We start from the raw sequence: 20,299 nt of genomic DNA, 5'->3' as shown, positions 1-20,299 counted from the left end.
CTCTGTCTGCCTGCCTGCCTCCTTCCTTCCTTCCTTCCCTCCCACTCCCCTCTTTTTTTTAATTTTTATTTTTTTTTGGTCAGTCATGGGGTTTGAACTCTTGATCCTGGGTGCTGTCCCTGAGCTCTACCCTTGAGCCACAGCCCCACTTCCCCCTCTCCCCTCTCTTTTCCTTGCTTCCTTCCCTCCCTCCCTCCCTCCCTCCTTCCCTCCTTCCTCTCTCCTTCCCTCTCCCCTCTTTTTTCCTTGTTTGCTTCCTTGCTTCCTTCCCTCCTTCCTTCCCTCCCTTCCTCCCTTCTTCCCTTCTTCCCCTTTCCTTCAGTTCTCCCTCCCTACCTCCCTCTTTTCCTTCTTTCTTTTGTTCATTCATTCATTTGTTCATTCACATTTGAAAGGTTGAGAGGCCAAGTTTCAGTGGCCTTATCTGCTTGGCCTCTGAGGGGGGCTTCTGGCTTGCCTTTTTGCCTGCTGGATGGAGATGGCAACACCATGTGAGGAGGGCATGTATGTGGTCAGGAATTCAAGTTTCCTTACAGAAAAATTCTTTCTTGCAAGAACAAATCTAGATGCTGCCTGTGGACTGGTCCTCCTTGCTCTGGGCTTTCTTTGCCTCAGCACCTGTATACTGGGAACCAAGCTCTAGGGAATGCATTAGAATCATATCCACAAAAATAGCAGTGACTACAAAAATAGTTTTGAATTGCCTCAAATGGTGTGGTGAACCTCAGGGGTGAGTGAGCCACACCTTGAGAACTAGTGGGCCCGTGAAAACCAGGTCTTGTCTGTTGTGACATTTAATTCTTCAGTATGTATAGATGAGTTCCTGTGTTGGTATGAGTGACCTGGACCCATTATACTGCTGAGAGTGTGGTTGCTAACTTCTGCTTTTGTAACTGTTTTGGGAGGGAAAGTTTACCAGGAAATCTGAATTCTATGAAGGAGATTGAAAGATGGGTGGCTGGATTTTCCCTAGATTTTTCTGGAAGCTCTTTTGTGCTTTGACCACAATTGTTGGTTGCTCAGGAGAAAAGAGGCAAGGCTGGCTAGGCATGTCATCATTTCCACTACTAGGCCAGCTCTGGGCTTGAGGCGGAGGAGTCAGGGCTCCTTGGGGATGGTGACTAATGCCTTCCTCACTCTGCAGAAATGCCCTGGCAGCTTCAGGAGCAGTTTACAGTGTCTAGTAGATTCCGTTACACCAGATCCTACATAATTAGCTCACTTCATTCCCATCCAACTGGTCATTTGGCCCTGAGTTATTTCTGATTTCTGGAAATGCTGAGAGGTCTTGAAAAAACCTAAACCAAGAAAAAGCCCAGAAGATTTATTTTTGTCCTTTTATTCCCATTACTGCCTCATCCCTAGATAATAGGAAGAGGATCCTGATTCATTCAGTTAGTCCCAGACAGGAGGAAGGAGACTTCCTTTGAGTCCTTTATTTCAAAAATTAATGAAATCTTGAGTGCTTAGGAGGTATAGTGACCCCTGGGTGGTGTTTTCCTTTGCTGGTCCACCACCTAGAGGGCCTGAGACTGAGTGTGACTGACAGCTGCTGTGATGCCTGTTCCAACAGAGACCTGCATTCCACCTACCTCCAACCTTTGGGAGGTGATGGCTGCCACCTCATCCATCTTCAACCCACCTCCAACCTTTGGGAGGTGACGACTGCCACCCCATCTACCTCTAACCCACAGGAGGTGACTACTGACAGCCCATCTACCTCTGACCCATAGGAGGTGATGACTGCCACCCTGTCCACCTCCAGCTGGCCTCTGAAGTGCTTTGTAGTAATGGTATAAGGAAGGCTATAGGCTCTGGAGTCTATGTTCTCCATGGACTGGCAGGATGTCGAAGAAGGACTTAGAGAGGAAAAAGGCCCCCCTGGGGAAGGGAGATAGGGGAAATGGATGTGTTTATTCCTCACTGTCTCTGTGGTTGCCCCTCAGGACTCTTTCCGCAAACGCTCTCTGAGGCGGTTTCCAACTTCAGGAAGCAAGACCCAGCCCGCAGAGGAGGAAAGGCTGTTGGTACCCAAGCTTTCTGCCTTTGCCCCCACCTCTGAAGGCCCTCAGGGGGTCTTGGCTTCCAGCAGCACTTCTGTCTCCAGGAGCCCTCAAGGCCAACAGAGCAAACCTATCATGGAGAAGCTGGAAACCACCCCCAGCAGACAAGGGCAGCCCCTACAGGACAGATCTAGGCCAAGGGGTCCTTCAGAGGACGGCTCAGCAGAAGATGGTCCTGTAGAGGCACCCTGGAAGTTGCACCTACCTGATGGGAATTCTAGGACCACCCAGGAACTACTGGAAAGAACATGCAGGCAGCAGGACAGCCAGGCCCCTCCTCTCAGGTGAGATTGCTGAACAAAGTTGGTAGCTTTCCCCGAGAGCTCATGCTGCTCTCTCATTGGAAGCCTGTAAAGTGGGCAGGGTGGGTGATGGTGATCAGCTAGAGCAGAGTGGAGTCAGAGGATACCTCCAGGGGCTGCAAGGCTCTTCCACTTCCTCTAGGTGAAGGCTTTGATAGACAGCCAGCCCCAGAGGAGTTGCTGCAATCAGCCAGGCTGGAGCCACTCAGCCACTCTACATAGGAGATATTTCCTTGTTTCTAGGTACAGTGAGGAATTGATTCACACCAGCCTCCTTGATGGCATTATTCTATTTTTTTTTGCCCTGTTTCCACCTTTATTCTCTCACAGTAGGACTGTATAATTCCTGCATGGATTGATTTTGATATTGTTCTATTAATTGTGCATGCCTGGAATAACGACAGTTGACTAAGGTATCTTTTTACATGTTGATTATGTAGGATTTGATGAGTACGTTCATGAAAGAACGTACTGTCTGAGAGATTTTCCCCTCTTGAAACCTCCTAAAGATAAGGGGAGTGGCCTTTTTGTTTTCATTCTCTTGAAGAGTTAGTGTAAGATCGTTGTACTCCCCTTCTCTCCCCTCCTTTCATCTCCCCTCCTTTCCCCTCCTATTTCCTTTCTTCTGGACTGTTGCGCTTGAACTTAGGTCCTGGGCACTGTCCCTGAGCTTATGTGTCCAAGGCTGATGCTCTACCACTGGTGCAACACCTCCACTTCCAGCTTTTTGCTGGTTAGTTGGAGATAATAGTCATGTGGACTTTTCTGCTCTGACTGGCTTTGAACTTTGATCCTCACATCTCATCTTCTTGAGTCACTAGAATTGTAAATGTGAGCCACTGGTATCTGGCTTATGTTGGTTGTTTAGTAATACAGGGTAGCTTTTCTTTATGCCTAGGCCAGGCCAGCCTGGACTTTGATACTCTTATTTGTGCTGCCTCACATTGCTAGGATGACAAATACATGCCAGTATACCTAGTTGTTCTACTTCCCTGGTACTTAGGATAAGAGGCGTGTACCACCATAACAGCCATTGGTTAAGATACATTTCCAAACTTTTTGCCCAAGCTGGTCTTTTACGCCCTGAACTCTGCCTCCTAAGTAGGTAGGATTACAGACTTGAGCCACTGTACTTAGTCTAGCTTGTTTGTTGAGATGGGGTCTCATTAACTTTTTGCCTGGACTGGCCTCAAACTGTGCTTATCCTGACCTTTGCCTCCCAAGAAGGTGAGAATACAGATAGATATGAGCCACTATGCTTTATTAGTATCTATTTTTCTTTTGAGTTTTGATCATTTTTGCATTTCTGGATTTTAATTAAACCTCAGACATTACATATAAATTATTATACTGGCTTTGGTTAATGTTAGCTCCCTTAAAGAGGATTTAATTTCTTTTCAGTAGATATTAATCTCTTATTACCTTTAGACTTAAAATATTACTTCTTATTCAATTACTTGTCTAATAACTTTATCCATCATGTCCTTTGTTGAATAGGCATCCTTAATTCTTGTTTGGCACATGATTTACACTTTAAAGTCTCCTTTATTAAATTCCTTCTTGATTTTAGATTTTAGTAAGCTTCTCCTACATTTTTTTTCTATTCACATTGTAGTATTGAGCTTTTCTGTTATATATTTCAGTTTCTGTATTTATTGGGATGAAAACATACTTTTATTTTTTTCTCTTTATAGTAAGGTAAATTTTCTAGCACTATATTCTCCATGCAGCCTATTCTTTTTCCATTGATTTGTGAAGCCACCTTTACTTTTCACTTTACTTTTTACAGACTGGCTTTGTCTCTGAGCTTTTAATGTTTTTGTGGGTCTTTTCCCTGCCTCCCTCCCTCCCTCCCTCCCTTCCTCCCTCCCTCCCTCCCTCCCTCCCTTCCTTCCTTTTTTCTTTCCTCTCTTCTTCCCTCCCTTCCTTCTGGTTACTGCAGTCTTGTAGTTGTTACTTTAGTGTAGCCAGTTCTCCTCCTCCTGCCTTTTGAGGTTGTTTAGTTGTTTTAGCTGTTGTTTACGTCTTCTTTCGACTGGCTTTTCTGGTTTTGTCATCCAACATGGCTGCATGTTCCTGGAGAATGTCCTGACCCCTTGTAGTGAATGTCCTGCTCCTGCTGCATCGTGACGGGATCATGATGTGACAGCCTTATCAGAATCCAAGAGTACTTTTCTTTGACTCTACTACCATACTCTCTCTTTCATCCTATTTTATTATTTCTGTGGCACCTTTCATCTTCAAAGATTCTTCCATTCATTTACTTGTCTATTGTGATATCTACAATAGATTACAAACTTTATGAAGGCTGAGGGTTTTTGTTTGGTTGGTCATGGGGCTTGGACTCTGGGCCTGGACGCTGATCCTGAGCTCTTCAGCTCAAGGCAGCGCCATTTCCGGTTTTCTGGTGGTTAATTGGAGATAAGAGTCTCACAGTCTTTAATGCCCAGGCTGGCTTTTTGCCTCAATCCTCAGATCTCAGCCTCATGAGTAACTAGGATTATAGGTGTGAGCCACTGCGCCCGGCTGAGATTTTTATTATACAGTGCACCCAGTGAATACTTGGTTAGTAGTAATACTACTACTGTTAACAACAATGGTTACTCCAAAGGTGACTGAACTTTGGACACTGGCCTGTTTTGCAAACACCAGTTTAAGCTATACAAATTTATTATTTTAATTTACATAAAAGTTTAATGAGGGAAATACAGTCATAATCCCCAACTAACAAATAAAGAATCTCTTGGGAGTACCTCATCTATCTAGACTATACATCTGGTGGGAGTCAGAGTAGGTGTTTAAGCCTCACAACAGCATGTGCTGGGTACATGATGAATGATGTCTGTGCAGATCCCTCCAGGCTTGGTCAGTGACCATCAGCCTGAGCCTGCTGTGGCTGGAGCTCACTGCTTCTACAGCACCTTTGTGTGATTCTGGTTAAGGTCTGCTGATCTGTAGTTGACTCAGAGAGCCTTTCCTTGTCATCCAGAATGGGTTGTACTGGGAATGGGAAGAATAGCAAACCCAGTGTTGGTAAGCACATTCTTGCTGCAAACAGGGGTACAGGAGAGTGGCCCATATACATAGAAAGGGATGGCTCAGGGCCAGGAGGCATATCTTCTCCATTACTCATTTGATCTTCATTCTGTCCTCCTCATTCACTGGTTGGCCCTGGGTTCATCATTTTCTCTCTGGGCCTCAATGTCCCAGACTGTAAAACCTGACCACTGAACAGATGATCTCCAAGCATTCTCCCATCTCAACATATCTTGTTGGCTTAAATTTATTACTTCCAGAGATCTTTCCTTGCCCTTTGCTGAATCATCTGATTTTGAGTAAGTATCTGTTGTATATAGGGCACTTACCTGTATGATGCATGGGCTTTGAGCCTGACAATCTGGCGTGGCATATGTGCTCTGTTCTTTATAGCCACTGTAGCCTTGGACCCATTATTAAACCTCTAGGGTGGCATGAGCCTTGAAAGAGTGGGAGGTAGAAATACTTCCACAGCCCACCCCCTCAGCCATGATCGGGTGAGGGATAACCAGCCGTGTTTAACTTTTACGTTAGTCAAATAATATGCATCATTATTGTTTCCACTCCTCTTCTAACTCCTCTTTCTCTTACCACTTATCCTGTACTTTCTGGGCACCATACTAAAGTATTATATTTTTTATTTGTATTTTTTAATCTATGAAGGTAGTTATTGCCGGCTTTTTGTTTGTTTGTTTAGGGGAGTAGTTTCCATTAAATAGCAGTTTTTCCCTAACTATTGAGTTTTAAACAAATTAACAAAATAAATGGTGTCAGGCAGACTGTGGCTAGATATAGCATCTTTGTGGTAATTAAAGGTGAATATAGGGGACAGAGCAAGTCAAGAAGGCTAGTGGGCTCACGAGTAGACAGCCTTCCCAGTGTTGTGCAGTCCTGAGTAGTTTCTCCCAGGAATGGAGAGCTCCCCTGAGAAAGCAGATGTCTGAGGAAAAGGGAGGGGCTACATGTCTGCTTAACCAAAGTTACCCATCTGATAAGTTAAGACTTCTCTTAAGGTAGAGTGCATGAGGAGAGAGGGGAGCAAAGGTACTCTCTCCCAGAGGAGAAATGGGCCTCTCTAGGTTGCTGAAACTGTCCGCTTGGAGCAAGGGCTGGATGGTGGAGAGTGTGGGCAGATACTGAATGTATTCGCTTCCTGTTACTTGTGCAATGGGGACCACAAACTCAGCATTTGTGTTGTGTAGTGGTTCTCACTGGGTTAAAATCAGTGTCAGTTGGGCTGCCTTTCTCTGTGAGGCTGCTGGTGAAGATCTATCATCTTGCCTTTTCCAGATTCAAGGGGCTGGCCATATTTTTTGCTGGTAGCTCCTTTTGTCTTCAAAATCAGCCATACTGGCTGAACCGCTCTTAGGCTGCCATATCTCAGAGTCTCCACCTCCCTTCTCCTTCCACTTGAGAGGACCTGTGGGATGACATTAGACTCTGGATTCCCAAGGCTGATCTCTCATCCAGGGCAGATGATTTGCACTTTGGTTTCATCTACAATCTTACTCCCCCTTGCCAGGCCACTAGCCAGTTCAGAGGTTGGGATTAGGGTGGGGTCGTTTTATTTCTATGATTGAGAACAGAAGTTTTTTTAAAAATAATTTTAAAAAATTTCAATGTAGGGCCTGGAGTTTGGCCTAATGGTAGAGTGCTTGCCTAGCATGTATGAAGACCCGGGGTCGATTCCTCGGTACCCCACATACATAGCAAAAAGCCAGAAGTGGTGCTGAGGCTCAAGTGGTAGAATCTAGCCTTGAGAAAGTCCAAGGACAGTGCTCAGGTCCTGAGCTCAAGCCTAGGACTGGCAAAAAAAAAAAAAAATTCAATGTATAGAAGGTTACAGTTACTTTATTCGCCAGATAGAAGGTGCATTACTTCTCACACATAGATATCCCTTCTTAATTTTGTTCCCCATTTCCCTCCCCCTACCTCCTCCCCTCATTTTTTCCCTCCTATTTCAAATAAACAAGTAAACATCTACATAATATACCAGGTAACAAAGTGGGATACTGTAACAATATGAGATGAACCAAAAGGCAGCACAAGAGAAGAGAGAAAAACATAATACATAAAGAATAAGTCACTTATAATTAAGCTCTTGTTTCCATGTCCTGGAGGTCCATTAATTTGACCTCATCCTATGTGGCCTTATGTATCTAGGGTTTGAACTATTGTATAAAGAATAACATTCCTTTTGGCCAGTACTGGGGTTTTAACTCAGGGTCTGGGCACTGTCCCTGGGTCACTGGGTTTTCTCAAAGTTAGCACTCGAGACACGGCACCATTTCCGGCTTTTTCTATGTAAGTGGTACCGAGAAATTGAACTGGGGTCTTCATGCATGCTAGGCAAGCACTCTATTCTTGGCCTTAGAATAACATTATTTTTCAGTCTCAATGTAGTTTTTTTCTAACTCAGTTTCCCTTCCTACCACGATTGGTTAGTTTATGTCATTTTTCATTTTTGCTGGGGGTGGTGGTGCTATTGCTGCTGCTGCTGCTCCTCCTCCTCCCCCCCCCCCTTCTCTTCCTTCCTTCTTCCTTCTTCATGGTTCTAGGGTTTGGACACAGTGTTTCATGTTTGCTAGGTGGGTACTTTATCTCTGTGTCCTGCCTCCAGCCCCCCCCCCTTTTTTTTGCACTAGTTGAAAATGAGATCAGATCTTGCTTTTTGCACAGCAGTACATGTAGCTTTCTTGTTAGGTGGTGTCTTTAGGTAGGCTGGCCTGGAACCTCAGCCTCCTATGTAGCTGGGATGGCAAGCACATACCACAGTACCTGGCTACATAGTTCCTTTTCATCTGGGTCCAGTGTGGACAAAGTTGCATAAAAATTTACAGCCACAGATCAGAGGGATTTTTAGGCCTGCTCAGTAAGAGGGTGTTGGCTATGGTGAGTCTAGAGAGCTCAGGGTGAGTATTAATTCCAGGAGTACTGGAATTTCACCTTGGGGAAATTGGATATATTCTTAGAATTCAAATTGGAAGTTAAGAGTCAATGGAACAGAAGTCTGGTTAGAATTTTAAATGGAGTGTTTTAAATAGCTGAGTGGAATAGGTGCTCCTTTATGACACATTTCATTTCTCAGCTTGGTAGACTGTCAGACTAGAAAGGGCCTCATTTGGTGGAGGGGAAATAATCCCAGAGAGCAGAGGGTCTTGGTTAGGAACTCTGTATGTAGAGTACAGTCCTTCTGTGAGTTGTTTCCACTTTGCACAGGCCTTTCTGAACTCATTACACCTCCATTGCAGCTGCCGCCAGCCCTCCAGTGATGTCCCTGTGGTCATGTACTTACTCCCTGCCTTAGTTTTGGATAATTCCCCCCCCACCCTGCCCCCTCCAAACCAAACCAGGGAGCAGTAATAGGAAGCTCTGAGTACAGGGCTCTGTGTTATAAAGGAGGAGTTAGAGAAACCTCCCAGTGAGAACACCTGGGAGGAAAGCCAGAGAGAAGGGGGGGGGGCTGCCAGTTACTTTTGAGAACTGGCCAGAGACAAACCCAGAGGGAGAGTGGGCCTCTGCATCAGCCTCTGCTTACTAAGAGTGGCCTGGGTGGGGAAGGAAAAGAGGCAGTGAGAGGACTCCCTGGCTTGGTGGGACTTGGAGAGCTCTGGAGCTCAGGTGTTTCCTTCTAGATACAGGAAAAGCCCCTAGGGTCTGGGTAGAGATCTGCTGTGGCCTTAGTCATGTTTTGATGAGATTCCTGTAGCTGGCAAGTTGAGAATGGACTCAGGAAGCCAGCATGGAAGGAGGGGACTGATTAGAAGTATTTGAGAAGAAATTAGCTAGTGGTAGTTGGGTCTAGGCAGTGGCAGAATAGGTGATAAGATAGGTCTACCTTGTATGATAGTTGGTGAGACAGGGGGTGGTGAGATAGGGTTATATCATATAGACATAGAGATTGGTTTGTGACACAGATGCTTCTGTTTGAGAGAAAGAACAAAGGCCCCAAAGCCTCAGCACCCTAGTCTTTGTACAAAACAGAAGTCAGATACAGAGAGATTGGTTTCCTTTGGCATTGCACTGCCATGAAGTGTTTTGCAGAAGAATGGACAACAGGTGGCAGTAGATCATTGTGCATCTTTATAACATCCACTCAGGTCTGCTTGCCTCACTGAATTTCATTCACCGGCACTCACCAAACAAGGTTCATACGCCCAAGGGAAGGAGAATATATCCCAAATCTTCTTGGGCCTCTGATCCTTTTAGGCACCTATATCATGAGTACAAGCCATAGACTGGCTAAGGTTGGTCACAGCATAGATAAATACTTTGAGGACTAGACCATTTCCCCAGCTGTATATCCCTAGAACAATAACAAGAGAACAGACTCAGAAAGGAGAATGGAAGGGACAATTTTGCTGATTTCCATAAGATCAACATTATAAAACTTAAAACGGATGATGTTTTGTAGAATTGAAGCAGTTTGAATATTTCATCTTTTAAGTTTTCTTATTGAGATTAATTTATTCATTTTATTTTTTACCAGTACTGGGCTTAAACTCAGGACCTCAGCACTGTCCTTGGGCTTTCTCAAGGCTAGAGCTCTACCACTTGAGCCACAGCATCACTTCCGGCTTTTTCTACATATGAGGAATCGAATCTGGGTCCTTGTGCATGTTAGGCAAGCACTCTACCAGTAGGCCAGATTCCTGGCCCCTACTCATGTTTTGTTTATACATTTCATTTAACCAATGAAGCACTCAACTATCTAGCCAACCCATCCTTTTCATTTAATCAACCAATAAGCTCAAACTAACAAATCAACCAGCCAGCCAACCAACTCAACCCAGCCAACAGAACTAGCCCCACTACGGCTATCCAGCCAGCCAAACCTTCCCACCTGTTTGCCTGCATAGGCTATCTGAAATCTTGCCTTCCTCAGGATAGCTTCTTTCTCATTTCTTCCTTGTTCCTAGATTACCACTCAGAGCACATGCCACACTGGAGAAAGTTGAGTGAGCTGATTTGCTCCTTCTGCTTGGCTGGTACCAGCCCTGCTTCTTCTAGTGTTATTAAAAAAATTGTTCCAGTAAATAACAGTGGAGATGAGCTATTTATTGGCTTTGCTGAATTGAGTGAGAAATGAAATGGTGAAGTATTTCCCTCCACCTAGAAATGACAGGCAATATCTTCCTTGGGCCAGAAATGCCTTTGAAGCTTACAGGAGACAATTGCCTGGGTGAGGCAGTGCTGAGCAGAGCCTTGAAGGCTGAGTGGGACTTGATTAGCTTAGCTGAGGATGAGTAAAAGGTTTATTTATTCTCTTTCCTTCAAACCTAGGATGTTTCTGAGGAAGAACTGGCTGGTGTCCCTGGGTCTCATTCCTAAGGACCAAAGTGGCTCTTTGGTTCTTTCTTGGCCCTTCCTCCCCCCTGGGTGTGCCTGTTCAGACATTTCTGGATGGAGGGTTGTGGGGAAAAGTAAGAGCCTGCGTCCTGAGCTCCTCTAAGGGATTGGAAGGGCACCAAGAACTAGGGATAGACTGACTTCCCCTGTTTCTCCTGGGACTAAGGGGCTGGGGCCTGTCCCATCCCATTCCATCTTAGTAGAGAGGACACTGATTCCAGTGCTGGTTTTCCTAAATGCTAGCTCGGGAACAATTCTATGCTTTACTCTCAGGGAAAGTGGAAAAGACTGCTTTGAATCAGTTGAACCATTTGGGGCAGTTTCTCAGATCACAAATATGACCTGCCAGGATTGTTTTCTGTATGGCCAGATTCTCCATGTGTGCCTCATTCCAGAAAATTCTATTTTGTTTTTTCTGCTCATTCCGCAAGAAGTTACTAAAGTCATGGGGTTTCTTTCATTTCCTATTCTGGCCAGACTGTGGCCACGGACCTCTCAGAAGTGGAACCTTTTCCCAATAGAGTAAACAAATTTTGATCTCAGTCTAGATGCACTGTATTTAATTTTGTTCAGTTCTGTGAAACTGAAAGGAGATAGTCAGAGAGCCGGAATTGCATTAGAGATACTATTGAGTACTCAGTATTTGACTGAGTGAGCACTGTTGTAAGGTATTTGTGTATTACCTCATTTAACTGTGGTAGCATCACTGCCACTATACAGATGGGAAAACCATGGCACAGGATGGTCAGTTGGTGTGAGTCTATGTGAGAAGTGTGGCTGCAGACCATCTGCAGGAGACAGGAGATTGGCAGCTTTGGGACGTAAGAGGGGTGAAGGGGATATGCTATGTAGGATGAGTGTGGTAGGGAAGAGGTTCTGTCAGTACACCATTTGTACTCTGCCACGTTCCATATCAACACTTGATGTAGTGATAATCCCTTCAGGCCCACAAGTTCCTACAGTGCCTTTTTTTTTTTCTTTTGCCAGTCCTAGGCTTGAACTCAGGGCATGACCACTGTTCCTTGGGCTTTCTTGAGGCTCTACCATTTGAGCCTCAGCACAGCTTCCGGCCTTTTCTATGTATGTGGTATTGAGGAATCGAACCCCGGTCTTCGTGCATGCTATGCAAGCACCCTACCACTAGGCCAAACTCCTGGCCCCTCCTACAGTGCCTTTCAAGTTCCCAGTGAAAGAACTGATTCTGTTCTTCAGTTTCTGAGTTATTAGAAATGTATTTCTTAATCAAGCAGAGTTTTGTCAGGTAATGGAAGACTGCTAGTTTGGGAACACTGCATTGTACTGTATTTTGAGACTTTGAAATTTAGCTTGCTGTTGAACATAACTCTTAGCATGATGAAGTTGAAAAGGCCTGGATTTAGAACTAAATGGATTTAGAACTGCCAGCTCGGTCACATACTATTCTATATACAATCCCATGTGACCTGGAGTTTTGTTTCCTTATCTAAAAATGGGGTGATAAAACTTACCTTTGTAGAATTATGAGGAACAAATTAAACAAGACATATAAAATATTTGGCTCATGCTGGGAGTTTGGCTTATGACTTATTATCCCCTCCCCAATTTGGTCAGTCTTTTTAGAGATGAACATGTTCCTGAGTAGGTGGGATTTATGAGGGAATGAGACATAAGGAGGGTGCTATTAGTTTTGGAAAGACTGTGTTGGCTAGAGGGAAGTGTTCAGATTCTCAGTGTAGGCTGTGGGCAAGGGAGATGAGAGCCTGAGTTCCCATCTCTGTGAGTCACAGCAAGTTTCTTCTAGTGGCCAGGCACTCAGTAAGCTCCTGGAATGCTTTGTGCTTGAATGGATTTGCCTTCCAGGGTCATCTCCCCTTTATGTGCCCTCTTTTCCTACAGTTCTCCCAGGGCCCTGTTTGCTTTGTGGGTTGGTACCCTGGCAGCCTCTGGAGCTCATATAGCTGTGGTCCTCCATTTTACTTCTCTGCTCTGCCTTGAGCAGAGGCATCATTAGCTTCAATGAAAGACTGGGCTGATGAAGAATCTTTGGGATTCTTCTGTATTCCTCTGAGTGATAACGTGCCTCCCAGTGGTCCCCATTTTGTTCATTTTATTTCCCTGTAAATAAAAATTCCTTTGATGTTTCCTCTGGAAACATCACTAGTGGAAGCCAATCCCCAAACTCTGCTTCAGCTGAGGCTGTTTGTGATACTCATTATGTTACACCCCCCTTCTGAAGAGCAGTGGACACTGAGTGTCCGCTTCCATATAAGGTGATTTTGACAGGTGTCCAGGAGCCAGCCCTGGAGCTGCCAAGCACTTACCACACAGACTCCTCAGCTCAGAGCCTGCCCTGACCACACACCAAGTTTCCCAACAAATCTCAGTTTACTTTGCAACCTAGACTTAAATATAGATCCTTAAGAACCAATACTTTCCAGGAGAGATTAGAGGAAAGAGAAGTTGAAAGTATCCATTTCAGATCATAAACAAAAGAGGATATAGCCCACTTAATATTTAATTAAGGCATTAGAACCAATTCCTTTTGAAGACAAAAAGGGCATGTGTCGCTGAAACACAGGGGTATGGGTATATTTACACAAGGTCTTAGATTTAAAAACTTGTTGTCATACAAATAAGCCCACATAGCTTGTGTAGGAGAGGCAGACTGAAGCATTTAGAAGTGGTATGTCAGGATGTTGCAACTTACTTTCAAATGTTTAAGCAAAAAAAAAAAGTGTGCATGTCTGCAGAGAGAGGAAAAATAAGGCCAATGCCCACTGTTTTTTGAGTGAAAGGTGTGCTGGTGTGCATTGCATTATTCTTTCAGTTTTTCTTGTGGCCTAATGGGTTTCAAAATAAAAGAAAGTAGAAAACATGGGACAGACAGGGAGAGAGGGGTAGCTAATGCAATCTACCACTATCTCTTGGTGAAGATCAGAAAAGTAGCATAGGAGAGTCGTAGTGAGTCCAACATCTGGGTGAAGTGATGGCATAAAACCAGCTGGTCCAAGAAACCTGAGGGGAGGCCCTAGCCCTGCTGGTGCTGGGCCTCCTAGGCACTGGCAGCACTAGAGGCTTCAGTGATACTCCAGAGGGCAGCCCCCTCCCTTCTATCCTAGTAGGACTGCAACTTTTCCCTACCCTCTGGGGAGATATTTCCCCAAACCCTCATACTTTGCTTATATCCACATCATGAGGCTCATTGTGACATTTAAACAGCGGACTGCCCGATGTGGTTCTAACTGTTTCAGATGGGTTTGTTTGTTCTGGAAGTCGTTCCAGATACCTTTGGTCACAGCTCTTCCTGTTGGCTGCTTGCTGGGGTTGTTGCTTGTCCACCTAGTAGATCCAGAAGGGCCTGTGGTCTGTCTGTCTGTGTGCCCCCACCTGGGTGGAGGGAGGTGGTGGCAGGAGGGTACAGCTAGACTTGGGGAATGGAGGATCTGGGTGCTCAGCCACCCACCACAGTGTTATATTCACATCCTCTGGAATCTGGGGGACCAGAGCCTTGCAAAAAGACTTTATTCTGCTTTTACATTAGTTTCGCTGTTAGCTGAGAAAATAGATCATGTTACTTAGATTTTTTTTCCTCCCCTACTTAGAAACTCATGTGAATATTGTTACCTGGGAGGGTAACAATTTGGGAGGGAAACTTGCCTGTGCTAACACTTTTAAGTCCCTGCTTGCTGACCTCTTGTCACAGGCTTTGTGCTCCCCTGCTGTCAAGCTTATGGAAAGTTTCAGCAGTCTCCCTAACCCCATGACTGTATTCTTTGCCATTCTCCAGCTTCTCAGTGCATCACCACCTGCTGCACGACTCCCTACCCAGGAGCTACTACCTGGGAACCTCCTGACAGGCAGGAGCCTGCAGCTCTGAAGGAGCAGACTCCTTCTGGTGCCCAAGGACGCTCACATTCCATTTCACATGAGAACAGCTGCCAGGAGAGGCCCAGGAGGCAGCCCGCTGACTCAGGGACACCGTTGATTTTAGCCCAGGGCGTGCTGGTCCCAGGTTGGGGCTGGCTTGTTCATGGAAATTCCACAGTGGTGTAGCACTCCAAGTTTGCAAAGCTGACTTGGGCTTAGAGCAATGTATTTCTCCTTCTGAGAAAGGTCCAGAGAACAGCCAGTCCTCTGTGCTTAGAGAGTAGGTACAGATTTCCTAGAGATTCTTTTTTTTTTTCTTGATGACAGCATGAGTGGAAAGAAGAGCAGGAGCTGTCTTGGCTTGGCCTTTCTGTCAAGGGCCAAGCAGAAAGTTCCAGCATCTCTGCATCCACCAGGGCTATTCTTCTAATGCAGAGGGCCTTGGATTTTGAGGATTTATGCATCAGGGAAGAAAATGAATGGGAAAATAACTGGAGGACCTATGTCAGTTTCAGAGACCAATTCAGATTATGTAGGCCTGAAATTTATATAGGCAGTCTTTTAAGAGAAGGAGTATACAAGTATCTCATTTTTGAAAATTTCCAGAATTACAATTCATGGGAATACATTTCTAGCATCTTTTGGAAGATGCCCCTAAAACTTAAGTCCTATTAACAAAATGGTAAAAACAGATGTTGTCCAGGTTATTATTATAGTTCTAGCAAAGAAAGGACATTAAAACAATTTTATGAAATCTCAGCCATAGACAGTAAGTTGAAGTTAAAGATCGATCTTCAAAGTGAGGTGATCAGGCTTTCTCAGTGTCCTCATGTCACTGTGGACCTGGGGTTCATGAGCTGTGTGTGGTGGGAAGTTGACTGCATTCATGTGTAATGTCACTGTGCCACTAACCATGCAGGACTTCTGTGAGAGTTAAATTTAAAAATGTGCTTTGCAAGTATGTGGGAAAGTAGGGGAACTTTCGTGTTTCCTTGTAGTGACCGATGCAAGGGCACAACTGTGGGATTGTAGAGTCTAGAGTCCTAGGGAGGAAGCATTAGCTCGGGAAAGTAGCACTTATGTCCAAGACTGCATGAAGAAATCATGAGCTCCAAGAACAAGTATGATTTAAGCCCAAGTCCTGCCTTCCTCAAAGGAAAACAGACCTACCTTTGTTTTTCCAAATGGAGTCAGCCTTGAGAGACAGTGCTGTTTCAAACTCTGCTTTTGGCTCTTTAATGAAGGCTCACAGCAGGGAATGTTATGTGAGTTCAGAATGAAAATGCTTTATCCTAAGTTGTTTTTTTGCTACTCTTTGGCATGTTTAACCAAACAGAAGTGGAGAGGATTAAATGTTTGATGGGACCTCGTTGGCATACATTACTTCCCTGGATATGTTTATTTGGTCCTCCTCAGGACCGTAAAGGGCAGGACTGGTGCCTTATCATGGCTTTTCCTCACAGCTAAACATCTCTACACAGATTTCCAGTCCCCTTTGGAGACTGGCTTTCCTGGCAGCTTGTCAGACTTTGCCTTTTATAACTCTGAGGATGATTTTAGACTTTTTGGGACAGGATCAAGGTTGTAGAGGAATCCTTTCTATCCTGAGCCCTCAACCAGCTATGCGGAGACAGGCTTAGAACTCTTGCCCTGTTAGAGCTGTCTTGTAGGGTGCTTGCTCCACTCTGGAGAAGGCCAGCCTGTTCCAGTTGGAAGGATTATCGATGGTCCTGCAGCTGCTCTGAAGGCTTGGCCCTCCTTAGAGCTGGGGCCTCTGGGGCATGAGTAAGGACCCCCAGCACATCTCCAGCATCAGCCTTCCCCTTGGGCTTATCCAGTCCCTTGCAGTGGGCATACTTTGTGGAGTCTTAACAGCTAATCATGCAGTACCAGGTCATGGTGAAGAAAGCTCATGGCTAGAACTATTATACTTGGTGTGTCAGAACAATGGCTGCTCAGTGAAGTTGACCATGTTTCAGGGATGAATTCTGTAGAGATTTTCCCTCAAGAAAGCATTTTATCCTGGTGCATCATCCCCTTTTTGTTGCCTGTGGAGCAAGTCCTGTCTGCTGTACCAACCGACTGACGAAGCTGATCTTAATCACATTCAGGAGACTTCAGCCCCAGACAAGGTCAGAAAGACCTGATGATGACAAAATCTTGCAGGATTTTCTCCATCTGCCAAGGAAGAGCATCTTGTCCTCATGCATCCTGGGTCCTAAGCATGGGATGTATGAAACTGGCTTTGCCTGCCACCCAGGGGATCTTAGGAGAAGTTCTCACTCCTCCTTCATTGTTTTCAGGTTGCCAGGCTGGGTTAGGTTTGTATTTGCTTCACAGCCTTTGTACTGGATCTCTGTGCCCTGGTGGATTCTGAGCTCTCAGCTTCCAGAGGAATAGCCACTAAATTACCAGTTACATGCTGAGGCCTTGAGTCACCAGAAATTGGGAGAACAACATGAAAGAAGGTCATTTCTAGTACAGTTTTGTTTTGCAAATTCTTTGAAGGAAGGATACTAGGATTTTTGTTTCTTTGTTCCTGGAATGTTCCAGAATCCAACCTGAGTCATGGAATAGATATACAGGAAGGAGAATGTTGGACTTGATTTTGAGTCCTGCTTAGGCTCTGCATACTTCTTGTTGAGGGTGCGTGCCAAAGCCTGTCAGGAGGGACACATACGGAAAGAGAGTTAAGCTGAGAAGTCATCACTCTGAAGAACAATGGTTCAGGAGGCCTGAGTACAGCATGTGTTCTCTCCGGCCAAACAGCCTGGCCCGATAGCTTTTCCAGGAGGATGCAGGGCCATCAGGACCCCTACCCCCAATCTGTCCTCACCGGGAGATGCCTATCTTTGTCCAACCTTTGTCATCATGGACCCGGATGAGGAAGATGTGGGTATGCAACCCAATTCCCAATTAGGGATTTTTCACTCGTTTCAGGAAGATCATTTATTTGGATTGAATTGTTAAGGCAGATTGTTTTCACAGTGTTTCAACCAGGGAGCTTTCTTACAGGAAATATCAGACCAGGCAATTATAGTCAGGTTTTCCACATCCTTAAGAGGAAAGGAGGGAGAGAGGGAGAGCATAGTATCCTCTCTATATGTCTTAAGTCTACATTGGAACACTGGCCAGTGCAGGCATTTATAGAGACCCTTGAGTTCACCATATGTTGTGAGCGTAAGGACACTCCATGACTTCTGGATAACCCAGTCCCTCCTGAGACTGCATGTTCCCTATGACTTAATTTTAAAAACGCCTGCTGATCTGGTGGCAGAGGGAGGTGGAGGAAGCCCTCACAGGCCTGGACACCACCCATCCGTCCAACTGGCCCTTGGTGGTGGAGGCTTGGGGGTACGCCTTTCCTCTGTCAGAACCCATAGTTGACCCCAAAGGTTAGGCCAGGTGACCTCACAGTGCGGCCCATCCAGCTGGGGCTCTGGACCTAATCTTTCCCTATGGTAGCACTTGGTTGGGGCTCCAGAGGGAGCCAAAGAGAAATGGGAAGTGGGAAAGTTCCTAGGAGAAGAATTGAGATTTTTTTTAAAAACCTTTTTTTTTTTTTTGTATCAGCTTGTTTTCAAGTGTGTGGCTCACAAGCCCTTCAGTATTCAGTCTTCTGTGCATACCATCTGAGAACAAGGATGCAGGATAGAGGGCTTGCCTGACCCATTCCTCTGTGGAAAGCCTGGTTTGCACACTCCCCTCCTCCTCCTTGTGTATCTCAGGAGTAAGTCTTAGAGAAGCTAGCATGTTCATTTTGCCACAGTGCTAGTAGGCATGCTTTCAAATGTATCAGTGTTAGAACATTGGGCAGATTTCAGGAGTCAGAGAAGGCCATCTTTTCTCCAGCATGTTCAGTTGTTGTTTTTAGAAACATGTATTTCTTTAGTATATTGAGGAAGAGTCTCAGATGGAGCCTACCCAGACCTCAAACTATCTTCCTGCCTATGCCTCCCAAGTTCTGGTATTACAGGAATGTTCAACGACTCCCAGACAGGTATTTATTCTACATCCGTTGAGATTATTTTGCTTTTTGGGGGGTGGGGGTTTGAAGAATACTGGAATTTGGCTCAGGGCCTTGTGTTTATAGGCAGGCACCCTATCACCTGAGCCACTATCATTCCATTCTACCAGCCTCTTTTATTTTCTGTATTGTTATTTCTTTTCTTTTCTTTTTTATTGTTGGGTTAATGTATAGAGGGGTTACAGTTACATTTGTCAGGTAGTGGGTGTATTACTTCTCACACATTGATACCCCTTCTCATGTTTTTGTCCTCATTTCCCTCCCTCTACCCCCTCCCAATCATCTTGTTTCTCCCTCTTCCCTTTCCTATTTCAAAATAACAAACGTATATACAAAATATACCAGGTAACAAAGTCAAATACAGTAACAATATGATGATTAACCATAGGTCTGCCAGTCTCTTTTGTGTTTATTATTTTTGATACAAGGTCTTGTTTGATGCTTGGGCCAGCCTGGCCTGTGATCTCCTATTTGTGCTTCCCTGCATACCTTGTATGATAGGGTTTGTACATTATATCCTGCTGTTGGTTCAGTTGGAGTCTTGTAAAACTTTCGTCCCAGCTGGCCTCAAACTGTGACACTGCAGATCTCTAGTTCCAAGTAGCCAGGACTGTGGATTTGAGCTGCGATCCCTGGCTAGAGATTATTTCATATTAAAAAAAAAACTACCCTGTTTATGTGACTTACATAATTAGATTTTCCACTGTTAAAATACTTTTTTTGTTTTTAGTCATGGGGCTTGAACACAGGGCCTGGGTGCTTTCCCTAAAACTTTTTTACTAAAAGCCACAGCTCCACTTCTGGCTTTTGCAGATACATCTCGTGGACTTTCCTGCCCAGGCTGGCTTTGAACTAACATCCTCAGATTTCAGCCTCCCGAGTAGCTATGATTATAGGTATGAGCCACCAGTGCCTGGCTTGTTAAAATATTCTTGCATTGCCATATGGTCATACTTTCTTCACTGTCATGGCTAGTGCTCTTGTTTGGTTTTGTGTCAAAGCTTGTACTTGTATGTGAACTCATTGTCATCTCAACCAACATGGCACACTTGCTGTGTGCCAGGCATGGTTCACAGAGTGTATATGGTGTTAACTCACTGAGTTCTCACAGCTATCTTCCAGTGGAAGACTTATTACCAACTCCATTTTACAGCCAAAAGCCTGCCTCCCCTGCACATAGGCTTAGTGGCACCTGGAGCTCACCTCCCTTGCACCACAGGTTCAGTGTCACCTGGAGTCCACCTCCCTTTCACACAGGTTCAGTGGGACCTGGAGCAGACCTCCCTGGCACACATCTTCAGTGGCACCTGGAGCCCGCCTCTCCTGCACACATGTTCAGTGACACCTGGATCCCATTTCTCCTGCACACAGGTTCAGTGGCACTCTGGTGACCCCAGACTTGTGACAGAGTTGGAAGACACTATATTTGCAAAGGGAACTGGAAAGACTTTTCTTTGGCAGAATATATCAATAAAAGTACTTGTATGTTGGGGAGGAAAATGGAGATGAATCCTAAATAAATGACTTTAAAAAGTAGATGTTTATTTCTTTTGAGATGCAGTATCCTTATGTTTGCTCAAGCAGATCTTGAACTCCTGACCTTGTAATTCTCCACCTTCAGCCTCCTGAGTCACTAGGACTAAAGGCCTATGTATCTGGCAATGGATTTTCAAAAG

General features: G+C 44.9%; 1 protein-coding gene across 2 annotated transcripts in view; it reads left to right on the top strand.

Moving 5' to 3' along the window:
* Positions 1 to 20,299, top strand: part of Mindy4 (MINDY lysine 48 deubiquitinase 4) — an 80,636-nt gene that overhangs the window by 12,167 nt on the left and 48,170 nt on the right. For both annotated transcript variants that reach the window (XR_016535496.1, XM_090332690.1), the window contains exon 5: positions 1,947 to 2,347. Coding sequence is in view for 1 of the 2 variants with exons in the window: in XM_090332690.1 (XP_090188816.1) it covers positions 1,947 to 2,347 (401 nt within the window). In the remaining variant the exon portion in view is untranslated. The remainder of the gene's footprint in view (positions 1 to 1,946; positions 2,348 to 20,299) is intronic.

The sequence above is a fragment of the Megascapheus bottae genome, chromosome 5 (genome assembly GCF_031878675.1).
Source record: "Megascapheus bottae isolate mThoBot1 chromosome 5, mThoBot2.hap1, whole genome shotgun sequence".
In the NCBI taxonomy this organism is placed as follows: domain Eukaryota; kingdom Metazoa; phylum Chordata; class Mammalia; order Rodentia; family Geomyidae; genus Megascapheus; species Megascapheus bottae.
The sequence above is the reverse complement of the archived record's forward strand: the minus strand, read 5'-3'. Positions and strand labels throughout refer to the sequence as shown.